At 64.3% G+C, this 17,600-nt stretch overlaps 8 protein-coding genes across 8 annotated transcripts; 3 read left to right on the top strand and 5 right to left on the bottom strand.

The window, feature by feature from the left end:
- Positions 1-386: 386 nt before the first annotated feature.
- AMSG_00358 (uncharacterized protein) lies at positions 387-1,409 on the top strand (the record flags this gene model as incomplete). The annotated part of the gene is made up of 1 exon (XM_013907183.1): positions 387-1,409. The coding sequence occupies one exon, from the start codon at positions 387-389 to the stop codon at positions 1,320-1,322; it is 936 nt and encodes a 311-aa protein (XP_013762637.1). The 3' UTR covers positions 1,323-1,409.
- Positions 1,359-2,668, bottom strand: AMSG_00357 (uncharacterized protein; the record flags this gene model as incomplete). The annotated part of the gene is made up of 2 exons (XM_013907182.1): positions 1,359-1,385; positions 1,439-2,668. 2 exons carry the CDS (start codon positions 2,666-2,668, stop codon positions 1,359-1,361), a joined length of 1,257 nt encoding a protein of 418 aa, XP_013762636.1.
- Positions 2,669-2,700: 32 nt separating this feature from the next.
- On the bottom strand, positions 2,701-5,762 carry AMSG_00356 (uncharacterized protein; the record flags this gene model as incomplete). Its single annotated transcript, XM_013907181.1, has 2 exons — positions 4,135-5,762; positions 2,701-4,038 (listed from the first exon to the last, which is right to left on the bottom strand). Exons 1-2 carry the CDS (start codon positions 5,713-5,715, stop codon positions 2,701-2,703), a joined length of 2,919 nt encoding a protein of 972 aa, XP_013762635.1. The 5' UTR covers positions 5,716-5,762.
- A 403-nt stretch (positions 5,763-6,165) lies between these two features.
- Positions 6,166-8,980, top strand: AMSG_00355 (glucose-regulated protein 94). The gene is made up of 2 exons (XM_013907180.1): positions 6,166-6,196; positions 6,571-8,980. Exon 2 carries the CDS (start codon positions 6,571-6,573, stop codon positions 8,869-8,871), a length of 2,301 nt encoding a protein of 766 aa, XP_013762634.1. The 5' UTR covers positions 6,166-6,196; the 3' UTR covers positions 8,872-8,980.
- Positions 8,981-9,523: 543 nt separating this feature from the next.
- AMSG_00354 (uncharacterized protein) lies at positions 9,524-10,317 on the bottom strand. The gene has a single exon (XM_013907179.1). It carries the CDS (start codon positions 10,307-10,309, stop codon positions 9,605-9,607), a length of 705 nt encoding a protein of 234 aa, XP_013762633.1. The 5' UTR covers positions 10,310-10,317; the 3' UTR covers positions 9,524-9,604.
- An 848-nt stretch (positions 10,318-11,165) lies between these two features.
- Positions 11,166-12,182, bottom strand: AMSG_00353 (uncharacterized protein; the record flags this gene model as incomplete). Its single annotated transcript, XM_013907178.1, has 1 exon — positions 11,166-12,182. A coding segment is annotated over one exon (673 nt), but the record flags the coding sequence as incomplete, so codon positions are not given.
- A 1,398-nt stretch (positions 12,183-13,580) lies between these two features.
- On the top strand, positions 13,581-15,013 carry AMSG_00352 (uncharacterized protein). The gene has a single exon (XM_013907177.1). It carries the CDS (start codon positions 14,194-14,196, stop codon positions 14,944-14,946), a length of 753 nt encoding a protein of 250 aa, XP_013762631.1. The 5' UTR covers positions 13,581-14,193; the 3' UTR covers positions 14,947-15,013.
- On the bottom strand, positions 14,971-17,119 carry AMSG_00351 (WD repeat protein; the record flags this gene model as incomplete). Its single annotated transcript, XM_013907176.1, has 3 exons — positions 14,971-15,216; positions 15,245-16,956; positions 16,996-17,119. The coding sequence occupies 3 exons, from the start codon at positions 17,117-17,119 to the stop codon at positions 14,971-14,973; spliced, it is 2,082 nt and encodes a 693-aa protein (XP_013762630.1).
- Positions 17,120-17,600: the final 481 nt, after the last annotated feature.

Raw genomic sequence — 17,600 nt, 5'->3', positions numbered from 1 at the left:
TCGGGGGGGGAGGGGGGTGTGCTCGTTGTGATAATCGTTGGGTCGGGGTCATAACTGGCGTTAATCGTTGGTGTCCTCGTAGGAACGTTCGTGGCCATCCAACGGTCTGGGGCATTCGATCCGGCCAACGGCTGCTGGTCGTCGCCGCCACGCACGGCACGCCACACTCGACTTGCTCTATCCAAAGCTCTTAACTAGCAAGAGAATTGATACTTTGACACATGCAAGCATCTTCACCTATACATATGCGTAGGTTACGGGAGGGCCAGACGTGCTAGAGCGGGTGTGGAGTTGGTGGTGTTGCGTGACTCACTTGCTGCGAAAATGTTGAATCGATTTGGGTGACAGCGCTCGGGCCGCGGTCGCCGCATCTTGGCCGCAGCCCGATGGCACGCGGTCCGACGGCCACCCCGCCGCTGCGGATGGTACCTGCAGCACAAATTGAGGCGCTGCAGAGAGAGCTGGCTGCGGTGCGCAAGGCGCATGCCGAGGAGCTTGCCGCCCGCGAATCCGCCGAGCTGGTCCAGACATGCGCCGAGCTACGGGCCGAGCTGCGCGAGGCCAAGGCGACTATAGCTAAGCTGCGCGCCGACAGGGAGCGGACCAAGTGCACTCAGTGCGAGGTCTTCCAGCACACCATTGCCAAGCTGCGCGGGTCGGGCCCGGACTCAGAGGAGGCACCTGAGCCGGCGACTCCGCCGCGAAAGGCTGCCCGCGCTTCGGCTCCGACTCCGACCCCGGCCACGCCCACGTCCGAGGCGCTCGCCCGCGCGCGCACGATGGTCGAGCAGCGCCGGATCGAGCTCGAGCGACTGCAGGGCGAGCGCGCTAAGCGCAAGGAGGCACTGCGGGTTCGCCGTGAGGCGCTCGAGCGCGAGCGCCGTGCACTGGAGCAGCGGCTGCAGGGCGACGCGCCCAAGCCCGACTCTGCCGAGCCGGCCTCTGATGCCGGCAAGGAGGACGTCGATCCCAACACTTCGGTCGAGTCGTACACGCCCGACTTTTCTCCCATCAAGACGTACAAGCCCACCAACCCGAGCGGAACACCGCTACGGCCGATCTTGCGTAAGCCGAGCACGTCCAAGCCCGACGCTGACGGTAGTGCCGCATCCAAGTCGGTCCAATTTGCCTCCTCACCCCCGCCGTTTGTCATTGTCCCTCGCAAGCCATCGCCCGAAGCATCCGATTCGGACTCGGATTCAGACTCGGACTCGGATTCGGACTCGGACTCGGACTCTAACGACTACACCGACGCCGATGCTGACGCCGATGCCAGCCCGCCATCCGGGGGCATCAACATTCTCTTCCCACTCATGATGTGAGGACGCGTGCCCGAGGTTACGGTAGGCTGCGCCTTGTCAAAGTGAGCCCCGACCCGCAGCGTCCTGAAGATCGCCCGCAGGACCGGAGCCAACAGCCGCGGCCGCGCAAGGTACACCGCATGCAGCGTGGCCATGACGCCGCCGAAGAGCGCAATCTCTCCACGTGGGAATGCACGCAGCCACCCGTGCCGGACAAGGATCCAGAAGGCCGACGAGACCGCCCGCGGTAGGACGTACAGCGCCAGCTCGGTCCGCCGTGACGGCGCCTCGATCAGGATCGCCGCCGAGCAGATAAGGCCTGACAAGAAGTACGTCGCACCCGAGTCAGCGAGCCCCAGCCGCCGGTGGGTGCACACCGCAGCCATAAAGAGCGAGACAAAGCCGGTGAGAAAGGCCGTCGATCGTACCACGCTCTTGACCGTCCGCCACAGCGTCGCGCCTGGGGCAGCCATCAGCTTCTTGTACCGGAAGAGGAGCGCCACAAGGTTGAGCCCGCCGTACAGCGGCAGCGCCCGTTTTGCCGCCTTGAACGCAGTGTGAGCAAACTGGACACTGCACTGTGGGCGCTCGGGATGTAGCAGCTCGCACGGAATGCCGCACGGCAGCGGGTCCGACAGAAGCTTGGACGCCCGGGCGAGGTCGTCGAGATCACCGCCCGAGTCGGCTACGTAGGCGAGAACCGCCCCGGCATCAACATCCGTGCTCCAGAGATTGGCGCGGACAGCTTCAAGAATCGGCGTCGCTATTGGTTGGGTCCGCCGGATGAAGGCGTAGTACGAGCGCGGGAGCGATGACGGGTAGACCAGCGCCGCAAACATGACCTGCGCCGAGGCAAGCGCAAACAGCAGCGAGCCGCCCATCGCCGAGCCCTCAGCCTCTGGCTGCCCGGCAGGCGGATGCGATTCCTCCTCTTCAACACACGCGAGCGCATTGTATCCGGCCTGGGCGACTCGGACGCCGAGGTAGAGCATGGCCGAGACGCGAGTCTCCTGATCAAAGGCAGTGAGCGCTGTGGCCGCGGTCACACCAGCAGTCGCGGCCTGCACAGCCAGGCTCTTGGTTGATGCCGCCGCGAGCGAAGTTGCAGCCGAGTAGCCACCCAGCGCAAGGCCAAGGCGGGCAGCCGGGGCAAGGACGCCGACCAGGCCGCGGAGCGAGGCGAGGGCACGGTTGGGGGCGGTGGCACGGGTAAGGAGCGCAGCTAGGAGGGCAAGGCCGCCACGGAGGGCAAAGGCAGCACCAGCGACGCGGCCAAACCGGAGAAGCGCTTTACGAACGAGTGCCAGAGTGAGGCTAAAGTGCGGCTTGAGGGCGCCTGACGCGGGGCGTGCACGTCTGGGGGCCATGACAGCCGGAGCCGAGTGTGCCCGCGCAGCGGTCAGCGCTGGCCGGCCGCGCTCTGCCTGGTGCCCACCAGCGTCTCGACCTTGGCGATGAGCGCTGCTCGGCGGGCAATGTTGTTGGCTCGCCGGCGACGCTCAGCCTCTTCCTCAGCGGCGGCTTGTGGCCAGAGCGGATGCGTGACCCGGACGTCAGGGCCGTAGCGCTTGCGATCGCGGACGACGAGCGGACCGGCGGCGGTAAACGGGATCGGCGGCAGGCCGGCGCGGCGGGCTTGCTCCGGGACTGGAGGCACTGAGTCTGAAGCTGGACGCACTGGGCGCGGCGGCGGCAGCGTTTGCGCCAGGATCCGCTGTGAGAGCTGCAGCTCACGCTCGAGGATGGCCTGCCTGCGCGCCGAGGCCTGGAGGGCGGCCTCGGTGTCTGCGAGCTGGAGCGTGCGGAGCGTGGCTTCGCGGAGCGCAGCGGCGGCAGCAGCCTCGGCCTTGCGGCGCCGCGCATGCTGCTCGGCAAGATACAGTAGCGAGGGCGGCCTGCGGACTGGCGGACGCTGTGGCGGCGGCGGATCGAGAGCGGCCTGGACGGCGACCTCACGCGCGGGCTGGATCCCGGCTGCAGGCTGTGGCGGGTTGGCGGATGAGAGCGGAGTCTCGTTGACCGATACCTCGGTCCATACCTCTTCGTAGTCGTAGTCGTACGACGTGAGCGGCGGCGTGGGGCTGGCATGGGCAGTGAGATCATCCAGCTCGTAGAGCTTGCCCGAGTGCTCGAGCTCGTCGATGCCGTCGTGGAGAGCGGCGACGACTGAGGGATCAAAGGCAGCGACAACAGCCATGACGACACTGACCGCGTCGCTGTTGGTGAACCGACGTGACTCAGTCCGGGTGAGGGCCACTGCCTCGCTTGGGGCGGTGCTTGTCGGGTACTTGAGAAGCACAAGCAGGTACTCGGTCTGCTCCAGCGAGAGCGAGCCTTGGGAGCGAAAGTCGAGCCGGCGGACGGCGGCGGCAGCCTGCGACTCTACTGTGTGCCACGGCTGCGCCGATGGCGTGTCATTGTCTGTTGCCAATGGCGATGCCGACGCCGATGCTGGAGAGGCCGAGGTGTGCGCGTTCGCGAGATCGAGGAGGAGCGATTGCGGCGGCTGTGCCTCGGGTTCTGGCGAAGACGATGCTGACGGCGGTTGGCGAGGGACTGGAGAGAGCGACGGCGGCGGCGATGAACTAGGCGTGCGCGGACAAGGCGTGATGGTGACGAGATCGCCAAGCGAGAGCTCGCTGCACTCTTCGTTGGAGCCAGAAACCATGTCGTCGCTCTCAACGCTCGGCTCGGCGAGTAGCTGCGCAACATCGTCGGTCGAGAAGGATATGGTGGGCTCGACATGAGGCGAGCGAGGCGGGGAATTGTGGGCGGATGGGGGCGGGGAGGGGGTGGGATCGTGGCGAGGGGTACAAGCTTGCGCGATCTTAACTATGGGCTTGGATTCGGGCTCGGGCTCGAGCTCGAGCTCGGGAGAGGACTTGGGAGTGGGCTCTAGTCTTGTTTCGGGTTCAGGCTCCTGCTCAACCGCATCGCCGTCCTCGTCGACGTACACCACCTCGTCCACGTACTCGACCTCGCCCTCGTCCATCCCTTCCGCATCCACCACATCGCCGTCCTCGTCGACGTACACCACTTCTTCAACATACTCGACCTCGCCCTCGTCCACCCCTTCCGCATCCACCACGTCGCCGTCCTCGTCGACGTACACCACCTCGTCCACGTACTCGACCTCGCCCTCGTCCATCCCTTCCGCATCCACCACATCGCCGTCCTCGTCGACGTACACCACTTCCTCAACATACTCGACCTCGCCCTCGTCTACCCCTTCCGCATCCACCACATCGCCGTCCTCGTCGACGTACACCACTTCCTCAACATACTCGACCTCACCTTCTCCCTCAAACAGCCCTTCCCCGTCCTCCACCCAGTCGCCGCTTGACTCACCAGCCCCGGCTAGCTCGCCAGACTCCTGCAAGGCAGTGTCGGTCGACGGGAACATCTCCGATAGCAGCGCATCGGCCCGGGTGTGGCACGTCGAGCACGACGAGTGCTCATCGCTCACCTCAAAGTCTGCCGAGCCCCTCGAGGCATCCGCACTGGTCAACGTCTCGGATAGTGTCGTGAGACTCGCGTCCGATGGGTCCAATTCGGCGAGGATCGCAAACGGATCGCGTTCTGGCGAAGCAATGTCGGCCGAGGCAGCCACGGTAAGAATGACCGGTGTCTCCACGTTTCCAGACTCGCCAAGCTCCTCGATCTGCGCGTCCAAAAAGGCCGCAAACGAAGCATCAGCCATCTCGTGTTCGAGCGTCTCGCCGACAACGCCGTGAAGAGCCGCGTCCGAGTCGGTCTCGAGGTCGTGATTGGCCACTCGCCCACTCTCAAATGCTCGCAATGTTTGTTCCAGCTCATCGGTTGAGTCGGTGGTCGATGATGGCGCGTCCACGGCGCCGCGCAGGCTCTCCGCCAGCAGTGCGTCGATGTCGAGCGCCACGTCGACCGATGAGCTCGAATCGAGAACGGGCGGCACCAGCGGGCCAGACTCACCGGCGCCTATCGCGTCCAGCATCGACGCCAACTCGCCATCCAGCATCAGCTCGGGAGAAGCGGCGCCGTTGTCAGTGCCTACCACATCCCCCTCCTGCTCTCCATCTGTTGATTCCGGCTCTGCCTCCGGCTCGGCGGCCACGTCGTCCAGTACGTCCAGGATGTCGTCAATGTCAACGTCGCCATCGCCGTCTGCATCCTCGATGAGGACCACTGACACTGCACTCGAGGCTGCAGCACTTGAGCTCGACGCAAGCGCGTCGTCGTCAAACATGCCGAGGATGTCGTCGACCTCCTGCTCGTCGTCGTCACCGGCCTCCTGCCCGTCGTCATCGCCAGCGCCAGCGCCAGCGCCGCCACCACCACCGCCGCCGCCACCACCGCCGGCCTCCTCTTCGTCCTCCATGTCTGACAGCATGTCTAGGATGTCGTCAATGTCCGCCTCGTCCTCATTGCTTCCCATCCCGGCGCACGTCCCCCTGTTGGCGCCAAGTGACAGCCGCCACCGCCACCATCGAACAAATGATATACCACTTACTCAGCACCCCCCCCCCCCTTTGCTTCCGGCCACCGATCAAACGCATGCAAAGGATCCATACTCTGTCATTCCGCCCAGCAGCCGACCAGGTCCCTCCTCCTCTCGTAATCGTCGTCCGTGCCTCAGGCAAGGGCTCACGCTCAATCCGTCAGGCGACTCGCCATCGAGATACAGATCCCCCCCTCCCCCCCCCCCCTCCTTGCCTCACCCCAGCTACGGCCAATCATAAGCACCGTGGGCCTAGATCACATTCACATTGCCACCCAACAATGCCACCCTGTGACATCAGTAAAACATGCCCCCACTCCCCTTCCTCCGGGGTCCGCCCGCTTGTTCCACCGACGTTTCATTCTTCACTGTTCGCCTCAGCTCACCCCACACCTCACAACATTTCTTTCACGCAACGGTACGGCTCCCAAAGTCATGGCTACAGGCTCTACACTCCATCCTCCTTCTCTTTTACCTCGCCCATGACCTTGGAGACACCGACACCATGCAGAGTGTTCCTGGTCATGGGCTGAGGAGAATCCTCTGCATGAGTGTGCGAGTATGTAGCAGGCGGAGCGAGGACAAGGGCGGAGGGAGGGGGGGGATCGACACCTTCATGAAGACTTGCACCGTTTCTGACGTCAGTGACAGGCTGGTCATAGGCTGCCTGAGCGAGCAGAAAGAGAGGGGAAGTGGGAACTCACACGCACACACACACACACACATACACACACACACACACACACACACACACACACACACACACACACACACACACACACACACACATAGATGGCCAAGCTGCGGTTTCTGAGCCTGGGATTGGCTGTGTTTGCCACGCTGGCGCTGGTGCCGCTGGTGTGCATGACGACGGTGGTGGCTGATGAGTCGGCGACGGAGCTCAACGCTCACGCCTCGGGCACTGCCATTCACACGCTGTTTTCTGAAGAGGAGCGGGCGGCGATGGAGGCCAACATGGAGTCAAAGGCGTTCCAGGCGGACGTCTCGCGGGTCATGGGCCTCATCATCAACTCGCTGTACTCGAACAAGGAGATTTTCCTTCGCGAGCTCATCTCAAACGCGTCCGACGCGCTCTCCAAGGTCCGCGTCCTCTCGCTGACCGAGCCGGAGATTCTCGGCGACACGCCGAACCTGGAGATCCGCATCAAGGCGGACCCGGAGGCGAACACGCTCACGATTTCGGACACCGGTATCGGCATGACCAAGGCTGATTTGATGGACAAGCTCGGCTCGATCGCGTCGTCGGGGACTAAGCAGTTTGCCGACGCGCTTGCACAGGACGACTCGGACCTGATTGGCCAGTTTGGCGTTGGCTTCTACGCCTCGTACCTTGTGGCCGACACCGTGACGGTGATCTCGAAGAACAACGACGACGACCAGCACGTGTGGGTGTCGGACGCGTCGTCGACGTACTCGGTGACCAAGGATGTGCGCGGCAACACGCTCGGGCGCGGAACCGAGATTGTGCTCGAGCTCAAGGAGGACGCGCTCGAGTTCCTCGACGAGGACGGGCTCCGCCGCCTGACCAAGAAGTATTCTGAGTTTATCGACTACCCGATCTACCTCTGGGCCGCCCACGAGGAGGAGTACGAGGTGACCGAGGAGGCCGACGAGCCGATCGATGACGCCGACGGCGACGTGGTCGAGGGCGAGGACGACGATGTTGCCGAGCCGGAGACCCGGACCGAGACCCGGACCGTGTACGAGTGGGAGCTGATCAACAACCAGAAGCCGATCTGGAAGCGGTCGAAGGACGAGATCACCGAGGAGGAGTACAACGACTTTTACAAGGCGCTGACTGGCGACACCGAGGACCCGCTGACGTATGTCCACTTTCGGGGCGAGGGCGAGGTCGATGTGACCGCGCTCCTGTTTGTGCCCAAGAAGGCTCCGGCCGACCTCTTCTCGCGGGTCTCGGCCTCGCGCCACAACATCAAGCTCTACGTCCGCCGGGTCTTCATCACCTCGGACTTTGACGTCCTGCCCAACTACCTCGGCTTTGTCCGTGGCGTGGTCGACTCGGACTCGCTCCCGCTCAACGTCTCGCGCGAGCAGCTGCAGCAGTCCAAGATGGTCCGCTCTATCCGCAAGAAGATGATTCGCCGCGTGCTGGACTCGATCCGCAAGCTGGCGCGTGACGAGGACAAGCCCGAGGTCTTTGAGAAGTTCTGGGAGCAGTACGGCACGGCCATGAAGCTCGGCCTCCTTGAGGACACCGCCAACCGGACCAAGCTCGCCAAGCTCCTCCGCTTCATCTCGTCGTCGTCCGAGGGCAAGCTCACCTCGCTTGAGGACTACGTCGAGCGCATGCGCGACGGCCAGGACCGCATCTACTACCTCTCCGGCGACTCGGTCGAGCAGATCGAGGAGTCGCCCTACCTGGAGCTCCTCACCCGCCGCGGCTACGAGGTTCTCTACCTGCTCGACCCGGTCGACGAGTACGCCCTCTCGTCGCTGCCCGAGTTTGACGGCAACAAGCTGACCAATGTCGCCAAGGACGACCTCGAGCTCCCTACCGACGAGGCCCGCTGGGACGAGCTCAAGGACTCGTTCAAGCCGCTCACCACCTGGCTTAAGGTCACCCTCGCCGACCGCATCGAGAAGGCCGAGCTCTCGCAGCAGCTTGTCTCGTCGCCGGTCACCCTCGCCGCCTCCTCGTGGGGCGTCTCGCCGACCATGCGCCGCATCATCAAGTCGCAGGCCACTGCCGGCGAGAACTCGCAGGAGTACCTCCTCCACGCCAAGCCCATCATGCAGATCAACCCGTTCCACCCGCTCATCAAGGAGCTCGCCGCTCGGGTCGACGCTGACGAGGAGGACCCCGAGCTCGTCGCCGCCGCCGAGGTTCTCTACGGCTCGGGCGCCATGTCGTCCGGCTTTGGCCTCGAGGAGCCGGCCTTCTTTGTCAACCACGTCCTCAACCACCTCTCGTCCAACCTTGGCGTCGACCCCGATGCCGAGATCGAGTTTGAGGACCTGACCCCGCCGCCCGAGCCCGAGGCCGACGCCGACGCCGACGCCGACGTCGAGGAGGACATTGTCGCTGACGAGGCTGCCCACGAGGATCTTTAATCCTTTACGGTACGGAATGGACAGAGATGTCCATCGCGCAAGCCGCGCTCCGCGACGCTCCACAGACGTCGCAACGTCCATTAATCGCGGTAAAAGAGTAGTACAATGTGTTATTGGCTGCTGTGGCCAGCGCCGACGCGCAAGCGGAAGCGTCCCTTTGCAGCGGCTGCTCGTCATCACCGCTTTCCCCAGCAAGCCGTCGTACGACGCGACTGCCTCGCCTGCCGGAAGCTTCATGGTAAGCGATTGCGGCCGCGGACCTTTTGCGACACGTGCGGCGTCCATCTCTGCATCGCCGACTGTTTTCTGTTGCGCCCCCCCCGGGATGCAGAATCCAGTACAAGGATGGCGTGCCACCACTTGCGCGGCCACGCCGACGGGTAAGCTCGTCCGTCGCAAAACCTCCCCCTTTCCCGTCCGGCCACTGTGTTCAACTCTGACATGCTCTCCTTCCCGGTCCTCGGGGTCGTCAACGACAAGCTCCGCACCATCCGCGCCCACCGCTCCTCCAGATCGGCGCCGTATGGCACCTCGTGCGCCTCGCCCATGCTTCCAGGCGCCCGTCACTGCGACGGCAACTCGGGCATTCTTCAGGCGGGCGTCAACGTGTCGGCTGCCATCACGTGCAGGCATGCCTCCACCGGGAAGTCAAGCATCATCGAGTTGTTCACTTTGAGACGCGCGACAACGCATCCGAACGACCGTACTGTTAAGGGTTAACATGCTCTGTCCCCTACGCGATGCGGAGCTGTGTACAGCGCGGCAGTGCGGCGGTGAGCGCGTCCGCCGCGCCCGGCTCGCTGGCAAACGGGTTGTACGCAGCAAGAAACGTGAGAAGCGTGGCAGCAACCGAGTCTGGAAGCACAGGCACTGCCGCAATGTTGTTGCACACCAGCGAGAGCGAGGTGAGGCTGCCGCATCCGCTCAGCACGGGCGTCGGCAGCTCGGTCAGCGAGCACTGGCGGAACGAGAGCGTGGCCAGCGCCGGTAGCGCCCGCAGCCGCTCTGCGGCCATCTCGGCCTCTGCCGCCAGCCACGGACCAAGACGATTGCACGAGAGATTAAGTGTCGTGAGCAGCGAGAGTCCGCTCAGCATCGGGATCTCCTCCAGCGAGTTTGCCGCTAGATCCAGCGTGGTGAGCGAGCCAAAGACAGCCAAAGCGTTGCTATCGATGGACGAGATAAAGTTTGCCGCCAGCGAGAGATGCGAGACGCCATCGAAGCGCGGATCGGGCATGGTGTAGTCTTCGTCCTCTCCGGCTGCTTTGATGGTCACCAGCTTCTGCTTTGTCACGTCCACCACATGGGTGGTGAAGCCCGCCGCCGCCGCCGCCCGCACCGCCGCCTCAAACACGGCCGGCCCTGCAGACTCGAGCTCGCCACGCGCAGTCGCCCACTCGGTCGCCCGCTCATCGACTTGCAGTGCCCACGCACTCATTGTCTTTCGTGACGGAGGTTGAGTGGGGTGGAGTGGTGGGGGTGGTGGGGCCGGGGGGGGGGGGGGGGGGGGGGAGGCAAGCCGGCGGCGGTCGGGGAGGCGGGCGGCTACTACGGCGCGGGCATTGCTGGGTTGGGTGCGATCAAGACGATAGCATCGCAGATCTATCCACTTTCTAGGCTCTGTCAAGTGTACTTGCGGATTTTCATGCGCACGGCCATCTGCATGGCTTCCAGCCCCTTCTCGCGTTCTGGATTGGCGGCGCGGCGAGAGGGAGCCAGAGCGCGGCGCAGGGCCCCGGCCAGCGGCTCGGTGGATAGGGAGTGTACGGCGGACTGGGGCAAAGCCAAGGGAGATGCGGGTACACCGGGCGGGGTGATGGCGACGGCGGAGACGGAGGCAGCGGCATCGGGTGCTCTTTGGCGGTCGCATCCGAGTCGAGGACCGAGTCGGCCTCGGAGGGACGGTCGCGAAGGAGGTCGATGAGGACATGGATGTCAGAGGCAAAGGCGGACCAGAGGGCAGTGAGGGCATCAATCCGAGTCTCAAGGTGGTCGAGCACCGGGATGAGTGACGGGCCCGACGTGGGCGGCGAGGACGGCGGCGACAATTCGTCTGCGGTGAGTGACAGATGAGACGGATGCTCAACTTGCGCACGGTGGTGGGTGTGCAGAGGACGGAGTGAGCGGAGAAGAGCTTCAATGGTTGTTGGCGGTGAGAGTGAGAGCAGCGAGAGCCGCGATGCCGAGGCCGAAGAGAGCGCTAGACGGAAGCTGACCGAGTCGGTCGAGACCAGGACCGACCAGGCGGCCGAGCCGAGGTCGGTGGAGGCCATGGAGACTTCGGGCGCGAGGTCGTCGGCAGCAATAAAGGCGGACGCGCCGCAGTGCGGGCAGAGTGCGCGCGGCATGTGGGGTGGATGGAGGGTTAGAGACGCGGTGTCGATGCGAAAGACAAGTGGTAAGTGAGTGGCGTGCTAGCCCATGGCACGGGCAACCGACAGGCCAGCAAGGACCGAGGCGAGGAGCACGGCGATGGTAGCGTTGAGGCAGGTAGCCATATTGTGCGAGGCGACGTCGGCCCAGTTGACGGCAATACACTCGGGAATGGCCGGGGACTTGGTGAAAGCAAAGCTGACGTCTGTGCCGAGGACGATTGACGGTGGGACGAGGATGAGCTCGTCGTCGTCGTCATCGGCGATCACCACAGGGCCAAGCGGATCGGTAGGATCGGTGATGAACGGCGAGAACCAGGCGCCACGCCGACTTGCGCTGATGCTAGCACGGAGCGCCCGCTGGAACTCAACCAGCTTGCTGCGGAGCCGGCCGCGGGGCCGAGGACTGCAACAAGCGAGACTACGTCATCGTCAAAGAAGCAGCTCTTGGAGAGGCCGACGACGTGCGGGACGTCAAGCATGATCCGCTGCGACTGGTTGCAGTAGACCCAGACGGGAGTGGCGGCGTTGAGCAAGGCCTCCGAGTCGAGGACCGAGATGCCGCGGATGGGCAGCGGACCGAGGGCGAGGTTGGTGACATCGAGATCCATCTTGAGCGTGAGAGAGCTTCCGTCCACGATATTGATCAGACGCTGATCGGTGCGAGAGATGACCGGCTTCCGGCCCGAGTTGACGAGCTCCTTGTAGTCGAGGCCATTGACGAGGTGATCAGGCGTGAGCGAGTTCGGATCGTAGGCCAGCTCCGCGTCGGCCATCATGCTCGCTGCAGCACGGACATCATCCATATCCCGAGCAGGAAGAGGAGCAAGATCGGACCGCTTGAAGGAGTCACGAACAATAACCAGTCTGGGCAGGCTCTCTTGGATGGACGGATGACTTGCCCAAGCCAGAGCATGGTCAGCCGAGTCAAAGGTCATGGTCTTGTTCACGGCCTCACCCACACCCTTGGCATTGCTGTATGTAGCGCATGCTGTGACAAAGGCATGCAAGCAGTAGCCAGTGGTGGCGGCTGCCACTGCTGCCATGCCCCACGTCTTGGCCAGGGGATTGAGCCTGTCCATGATGGAGAAGTGTGGCCACAGACTCGGGCGAGGGCCGATCCAGGGGGGTGTATGGGATCGGACGATTGGGATGGAGTCGGGCAGGCCATGCGTATGTATATATATATATATATGCGTATGTATGTATGTATGTATGTATGTATGTATGTAAGTGTGTGTATGTGTGTGTGTGTGTCTCAAGATCAGCCATGATGGCTTTTGTGGCTGAATCTCATGGAGGATCCGAGGGAAAGACAAGGCGTATTTGGATGGCTTAAGATGTGATAAGGATATGGTGATAGCGATGGCGATGGCGGTGGTTGGTGGCCCACATGCAGTTTCTGTGCCTTTCCCGTGAGCCATCGCCCCGTCATGCATGTCGGTCACTCCCACGTCAGCTGGGGGCGGTCACGTACGGACTACGACGACGACAGGCATTGGTGGCGCACCACCTCACGCCACGCCGCCCCCCCCCCACCCCCTTCCACCACACTCCCTTTCACACTCTCCCTGCCATGGCAGGACGTCCACCCCCACCCTTGCAGCCTCCACCTCCTCTGGCCTCGCCTGCCCAGTCGTCCCTGCCTCCCCCTCCGCCGCCGTCGTCACTCGTCAAACCGCCGCCGCCCAACCTCCCTCCGCCGCCGTCCACAAGACAGAAGCCTCCCCCGCCCAATCTCCCGCCACCGCCCGTGGCCTCTACACCTACCCCGCCGCCACCCAGAGCCTCGCCCGCATCCAAGCCGCCGCCGCCCAATCTCCCGCCGCCATCGGATGACAAGCCGAAGCCACCGCCGCCGAGAGCCTCGCCCGCATCCAAGCCGCCGCCACCCAATCTCCCGCCGCCATCGGATGACAAGCCGAAGCCACCACCGCCGAGAGCCTCGCCCGCCTCCAAGCCGCCGCCACCCAATCTCCCGCCGCCATCGGATGACAAGCCGAAGCCACCACCGCCGAGAGCCTCGCCCGCCTCCAAGCCGCCGCCACCCAATCTCCCGCCGCCATCGGATGACAAGCCGAAGCCGCCGCCACCCAATCCCCCGCCGCCATCGGGTGACAAGCCGAAGCCATCGCCGCCGAGAGCCTCGCCCGCATCCAAGCCGCCGCCTCCCAATCTTCCACCGACAGGCTCGGCGCCAACCCCACCACCGCCTAGAGCCTCGCCCGCATCCAAGCCGCCACCTCCCAATCTTCCACCGACAGACTCGGCGCCAACCCCACCACCGCCCAGAGCCTCGCCTACATTCAAGCCGCCACCATCGGTCGCTGATGATAACAGGGATCCCGAGACCAAGCGCGACGGTTACAAGCTATCTCTAACCGTCGAGACCTCACGCGAGAACGCGACTGTTCCGCTCTCCGATCTCGCGTCGGCGTCGGACTCGGACTCGAGCTCCGAGGTCATCACTGCTGTCACCAGGTCGCCCATCTCACAGGCGTCGCCACACTCTGAACAACTTTCCTTCCTTCCGACAACGAGGAGTCGTCTGGTGACGAGTCCGTCATCACCACCGTGACCCACTCGCCGCACCGCGACTCGCCGCACATGCCACGCCCACACTCGCCCCGCTCTCCATGCTCACCAGCCTCTCCTTGTTCGCCATCTACTCCTGGCTCGATGGATACCGCTGTTCTTCGTTCGCTGTCACCGCCACCGCGTGCCCCACTCCGCCACTGTCATCACCATCACCATCACCCGCATCCTCGCCCTCGCCCCCCCCTCACTCTCGTCACCGCAACTACCCGACATTCGCCTTGTCTCCGCCTCCTCCCTCGCTTCATCGGCTGTCGTGAGCGTTGAGGACGACGGTTCGTCCGAGTCGGACGCCGAGCTGCACGCCATCCTCAACGACGAGCACGACGAGAGTGACAGCACTGCGCTGGCAGCCATGGCCGACGACTCGAGCTCAGAGACTGGTACATCGCGCTCGGACGCGCTCGAGGCTCTGGCGGTGTATGCCAAGCTCGAGCAGGACCTACTCGATCGCGAGGCCCGTGCGCGCGCGTTTCTCAAGCGCAAGCTTGCCGTCGTCCGCAAGCGCGAAGCCGCCTTGGCAGACCGCGAGGCCCGGGTCGAAGCCCGCATCCGCAAGTATGCCAAGTCGCGCGCCAAGTTTAAGCGCGAGCGCGAGCTCTTCCGCATGCAGGTTGCCCAGTTTGAAGAGTACTCGGGTACGTTCTACAAGATGCTCGCGGCACAGTCGGGTGACGCGCCCGCCGCGCCGCCACAGCCACGCCCAGCACTCGCGGTATCGCTCTCGTTCTCGCAGTCCGAGTTTGACTTTGAGCTCGCCCGCTCGCAACAGCTCGAGCGAGGCGACGGCGGGGCTAGAGGAACCGGCGCTAGCCGCGGCTCGCCTGACCCGACCACCCGCCGCGCCATCGAGCGGGCTGCCCGCAAGCTGCAGATCCTCAACGCCCATATGGGCGAGCAGCGTGCGCTGCTCGCGGTCCAGATTCGCACGTTTGAGGAGAAGCGCGACGCCAAGCTGGCAGCGCTGGCGGAGCTGGAGGCGCGGGCCCACGATAAGATCCGCCGCGCCGCCGCAGCCTTCGACGCCAAGTGCCGGAAGAAGGCCCAAGCTCTGCGGCTCGCCGAGGCCCGGCTCGCAGCCCGCGCTGCGCGAATACAGCAGAGCTAACGATCGGTGCATAAAATTTACAGGTCAGGTAGCAATGCCAAACCGACACACGTCGCCCGACCACGACGAGGTGTAGATGCGTGCGTCGTACGGGTGCCATGCCACGTCGCGGACCGGGTTGCGCGGGCGATCACTCGGCAAGAGCTCCGCGCACGTTGCCCCTATGGTGTCATAGATGAAGACGGCGCCGTCGTGCGAGCCCGAGTAGAGGAAGCGCGAGCCGGTGGTGTGCGGCGAGGAGAAGCCGCAGCGAATGAGAGTCTGCAGAACCTTGTGAGAGCCAACCGAGAGAATCGACGAGTCGTCGGTGGCGCGCCCCGGTTCCGACGCCCGGGTAATCGGACGTGACGTAGTCCCACGACGGGTACGCCGATGATCGCCGCGGCAAGCGCTCATAGTCGGTGACCGGGATGGCCGACCGCCGCAAGTCCCACAACTTGAGCGCCTGGTCCTTTCCGTTGGAGGCGATGAACCGGCCGTCGCCTTTGGATGCAACGTGAGCGACGCCCTCGAGGTGGCCGATAAGGACACCGACCGGGATGTGTGGCGCGCGGAGGTCCCACACCTTGATCGAGGCGTCGTCAGAGCCCGAGACAAAGACGTTGTCGCCGTCGCCGGTGCTCCCAGCAAATGCCACCGAGTTGATGTCGTCAGTGTGGCCGTCGGTGATCGAGACTGTGAGCGTGCCCGTGGCAACGTCGGCTCCGACCACTGCCGGCGACGACGTGCCCGCTAGCAGCAGCGAGTTGTCGCCCGAGAGCGCCAAGGACCAGATGCCGCACCAGCCCGACTCGGCAAGGTACGAGAGCTCGACGTGCGGGCCATCAAGGTCGTGCGGCGAGACAAGGTACACCACAGGCGTGATGGACGAGTACGCCAGGAGCGAGTTGTCCCGCGCCAGCGCGAGGTCGGTCACCGTCCAACGGCCCATCACCGCTGCGGCGTCGCCGGCAAGTTGCGGCAGGTCCGACCCACGCGACGTGTCGTACACTCGCAGCCGCCAGTCCTGCGCAGCCGTGACAAACAGCGAGCCGTCTTTCGAGAATCGCCCGCAGTACACGCGCTCCTCGTATGAGTCTACCACTCCTTCGTAGCTTGCTGGGAGAAACGCGGGGCGCGAGAGGAGCGCCAGCTTGGCGCCGCGGCAAAAGCCGGTGCCAGGAATGCCGAGCTTGCGGCTGGTCACCATCTCCATCGGCGACGGCAGCTCGACGCCGCACCCGCGCTGCGCCAGCTGCGAGCAGACGGCGCCAAACGCGCCCGAGTGCATCAGCGAGGACGACGCCTCGGCCGCTTCGGCCGCCGCGCTCCGCTCCTTGGCGCCCTTCTCGGCCACAAGATCATCCACAACCTTGTGATACGACTTGGTCGGGTGGCTACCGCTTGAGCTTGCACTCGCACTCGTGGTTGTGGCTGCAGTCGATGTCAGCCGACCGCCTCTGGGCACCTCGCCACACTCGCGGCGAGGCGCAGAGCTGGCCGGCGGTGCCGCGGCGCTAGCGACCCCACTTGCGTCCAGCGCGGCCTCGATGTCTGCGGCGAGCCGGACAATGGCTGGCGACGACGGACTGAGGGCCTGGGCGCGGGCGATCATATCGCGGGCGTCGGCGAACGAGCCACGGGCACAGAGGATCTGGGTCTTGCGGAAGAGCAGCTTAACCAGGAGCTCTGGATGCTGCTCGACGAGCACGTTTGCCGAGGCGTCGAAAAGGGCGTCGCAGAGCTGCGACGCAGCGTCGCAATCCTCGCGACGCATATGGACCGCAATCAGGTGCAGTTGGACCTCCAGGACGGTCCGTTCGAGCTCGGCCTGAAAAGTCTCGTCGACGCCTGCGGCAGTGAGCGGCGGAGCGGTGGTGACGACGTCTAGAATGACCTTTGACCGCTCGAGAGCAGCAGAGAACAACTTGCCCGCCGAGTCAAAGTCGTTGTTGACGTAAGCCTTGCGGGCGTCATCAGCCAAGTCATGGACCAGCTGGAAGCAGCATGCTACCTTTGCCATAAAGTAGTCTGGGCACTCACTCCGCGCCGAGGAAGCCAAGCATGGACCCATACCAGACGGGTCTTTGTCGGCACATGATCCTGGCCCGCATACCGGTCCTCCGCCTCCGTAGCCGGTCGTCGTCATCGTGTTGGCTCGCGATTCGGCCACGCCGAGCTCCACCACGTCCATGGGGGAGACTTCTTCCACGCTTGTCATGGGGGAACCAACGGCTTGCAGGAGGTTGTTGTGTACGTAGCCAGGTGGAGAGGGGTTAAGGGGGGGGGGGGGGGGGGGGGGGATGCTGCGGTTGGGTCCACCTGACTTGTGCTGGGTGAAGTGCTTGCGGCTGAGAAGGGTCTCTGTCTCGCGTCAGTCAGGGTGGTGGAGCGCAGAACGTATTGGCCGCCGTCTGCTGACAACAGCCACGGAGGGGGGGGGCAATCTGACATGTGATTCGGTGTGGCGGAGTTGGGGCCAAAAAAACAGTACGCTCGTCGGGCGCGCTGGCGTTGACATTGAGGTATTACAGTGATGTGGGACAGGGTAGAGGTGGGGTATGGAGAGGGAGAGGAAAGTGCAGAGCCGATAAAAGGAACAGTAGGGCCGGAGGGGGGGGGATGGATTGATGAAGGAGGAGGGAGGGGAGGGAGGGAGGGAGGAGGGGACGAGG

The sequence above is a fragment of the Thecamonas trahens genome (assembly GCF_000142905.1).
Source record: "Thecamonas trahens ATCC 50062 unplaced genomic scaffold supercont1.2, whole genome shotgun sequence".
Lineage (NCBI taxonomy): Eukaryota > Apusomonadida > Apusomonadidae > Thecamonas > Thecamonas trahens.
Note: the sequence above shows the minus strand (reverse complement) of the source record. Positions and strands in the feature narration are given on the sequence as shown.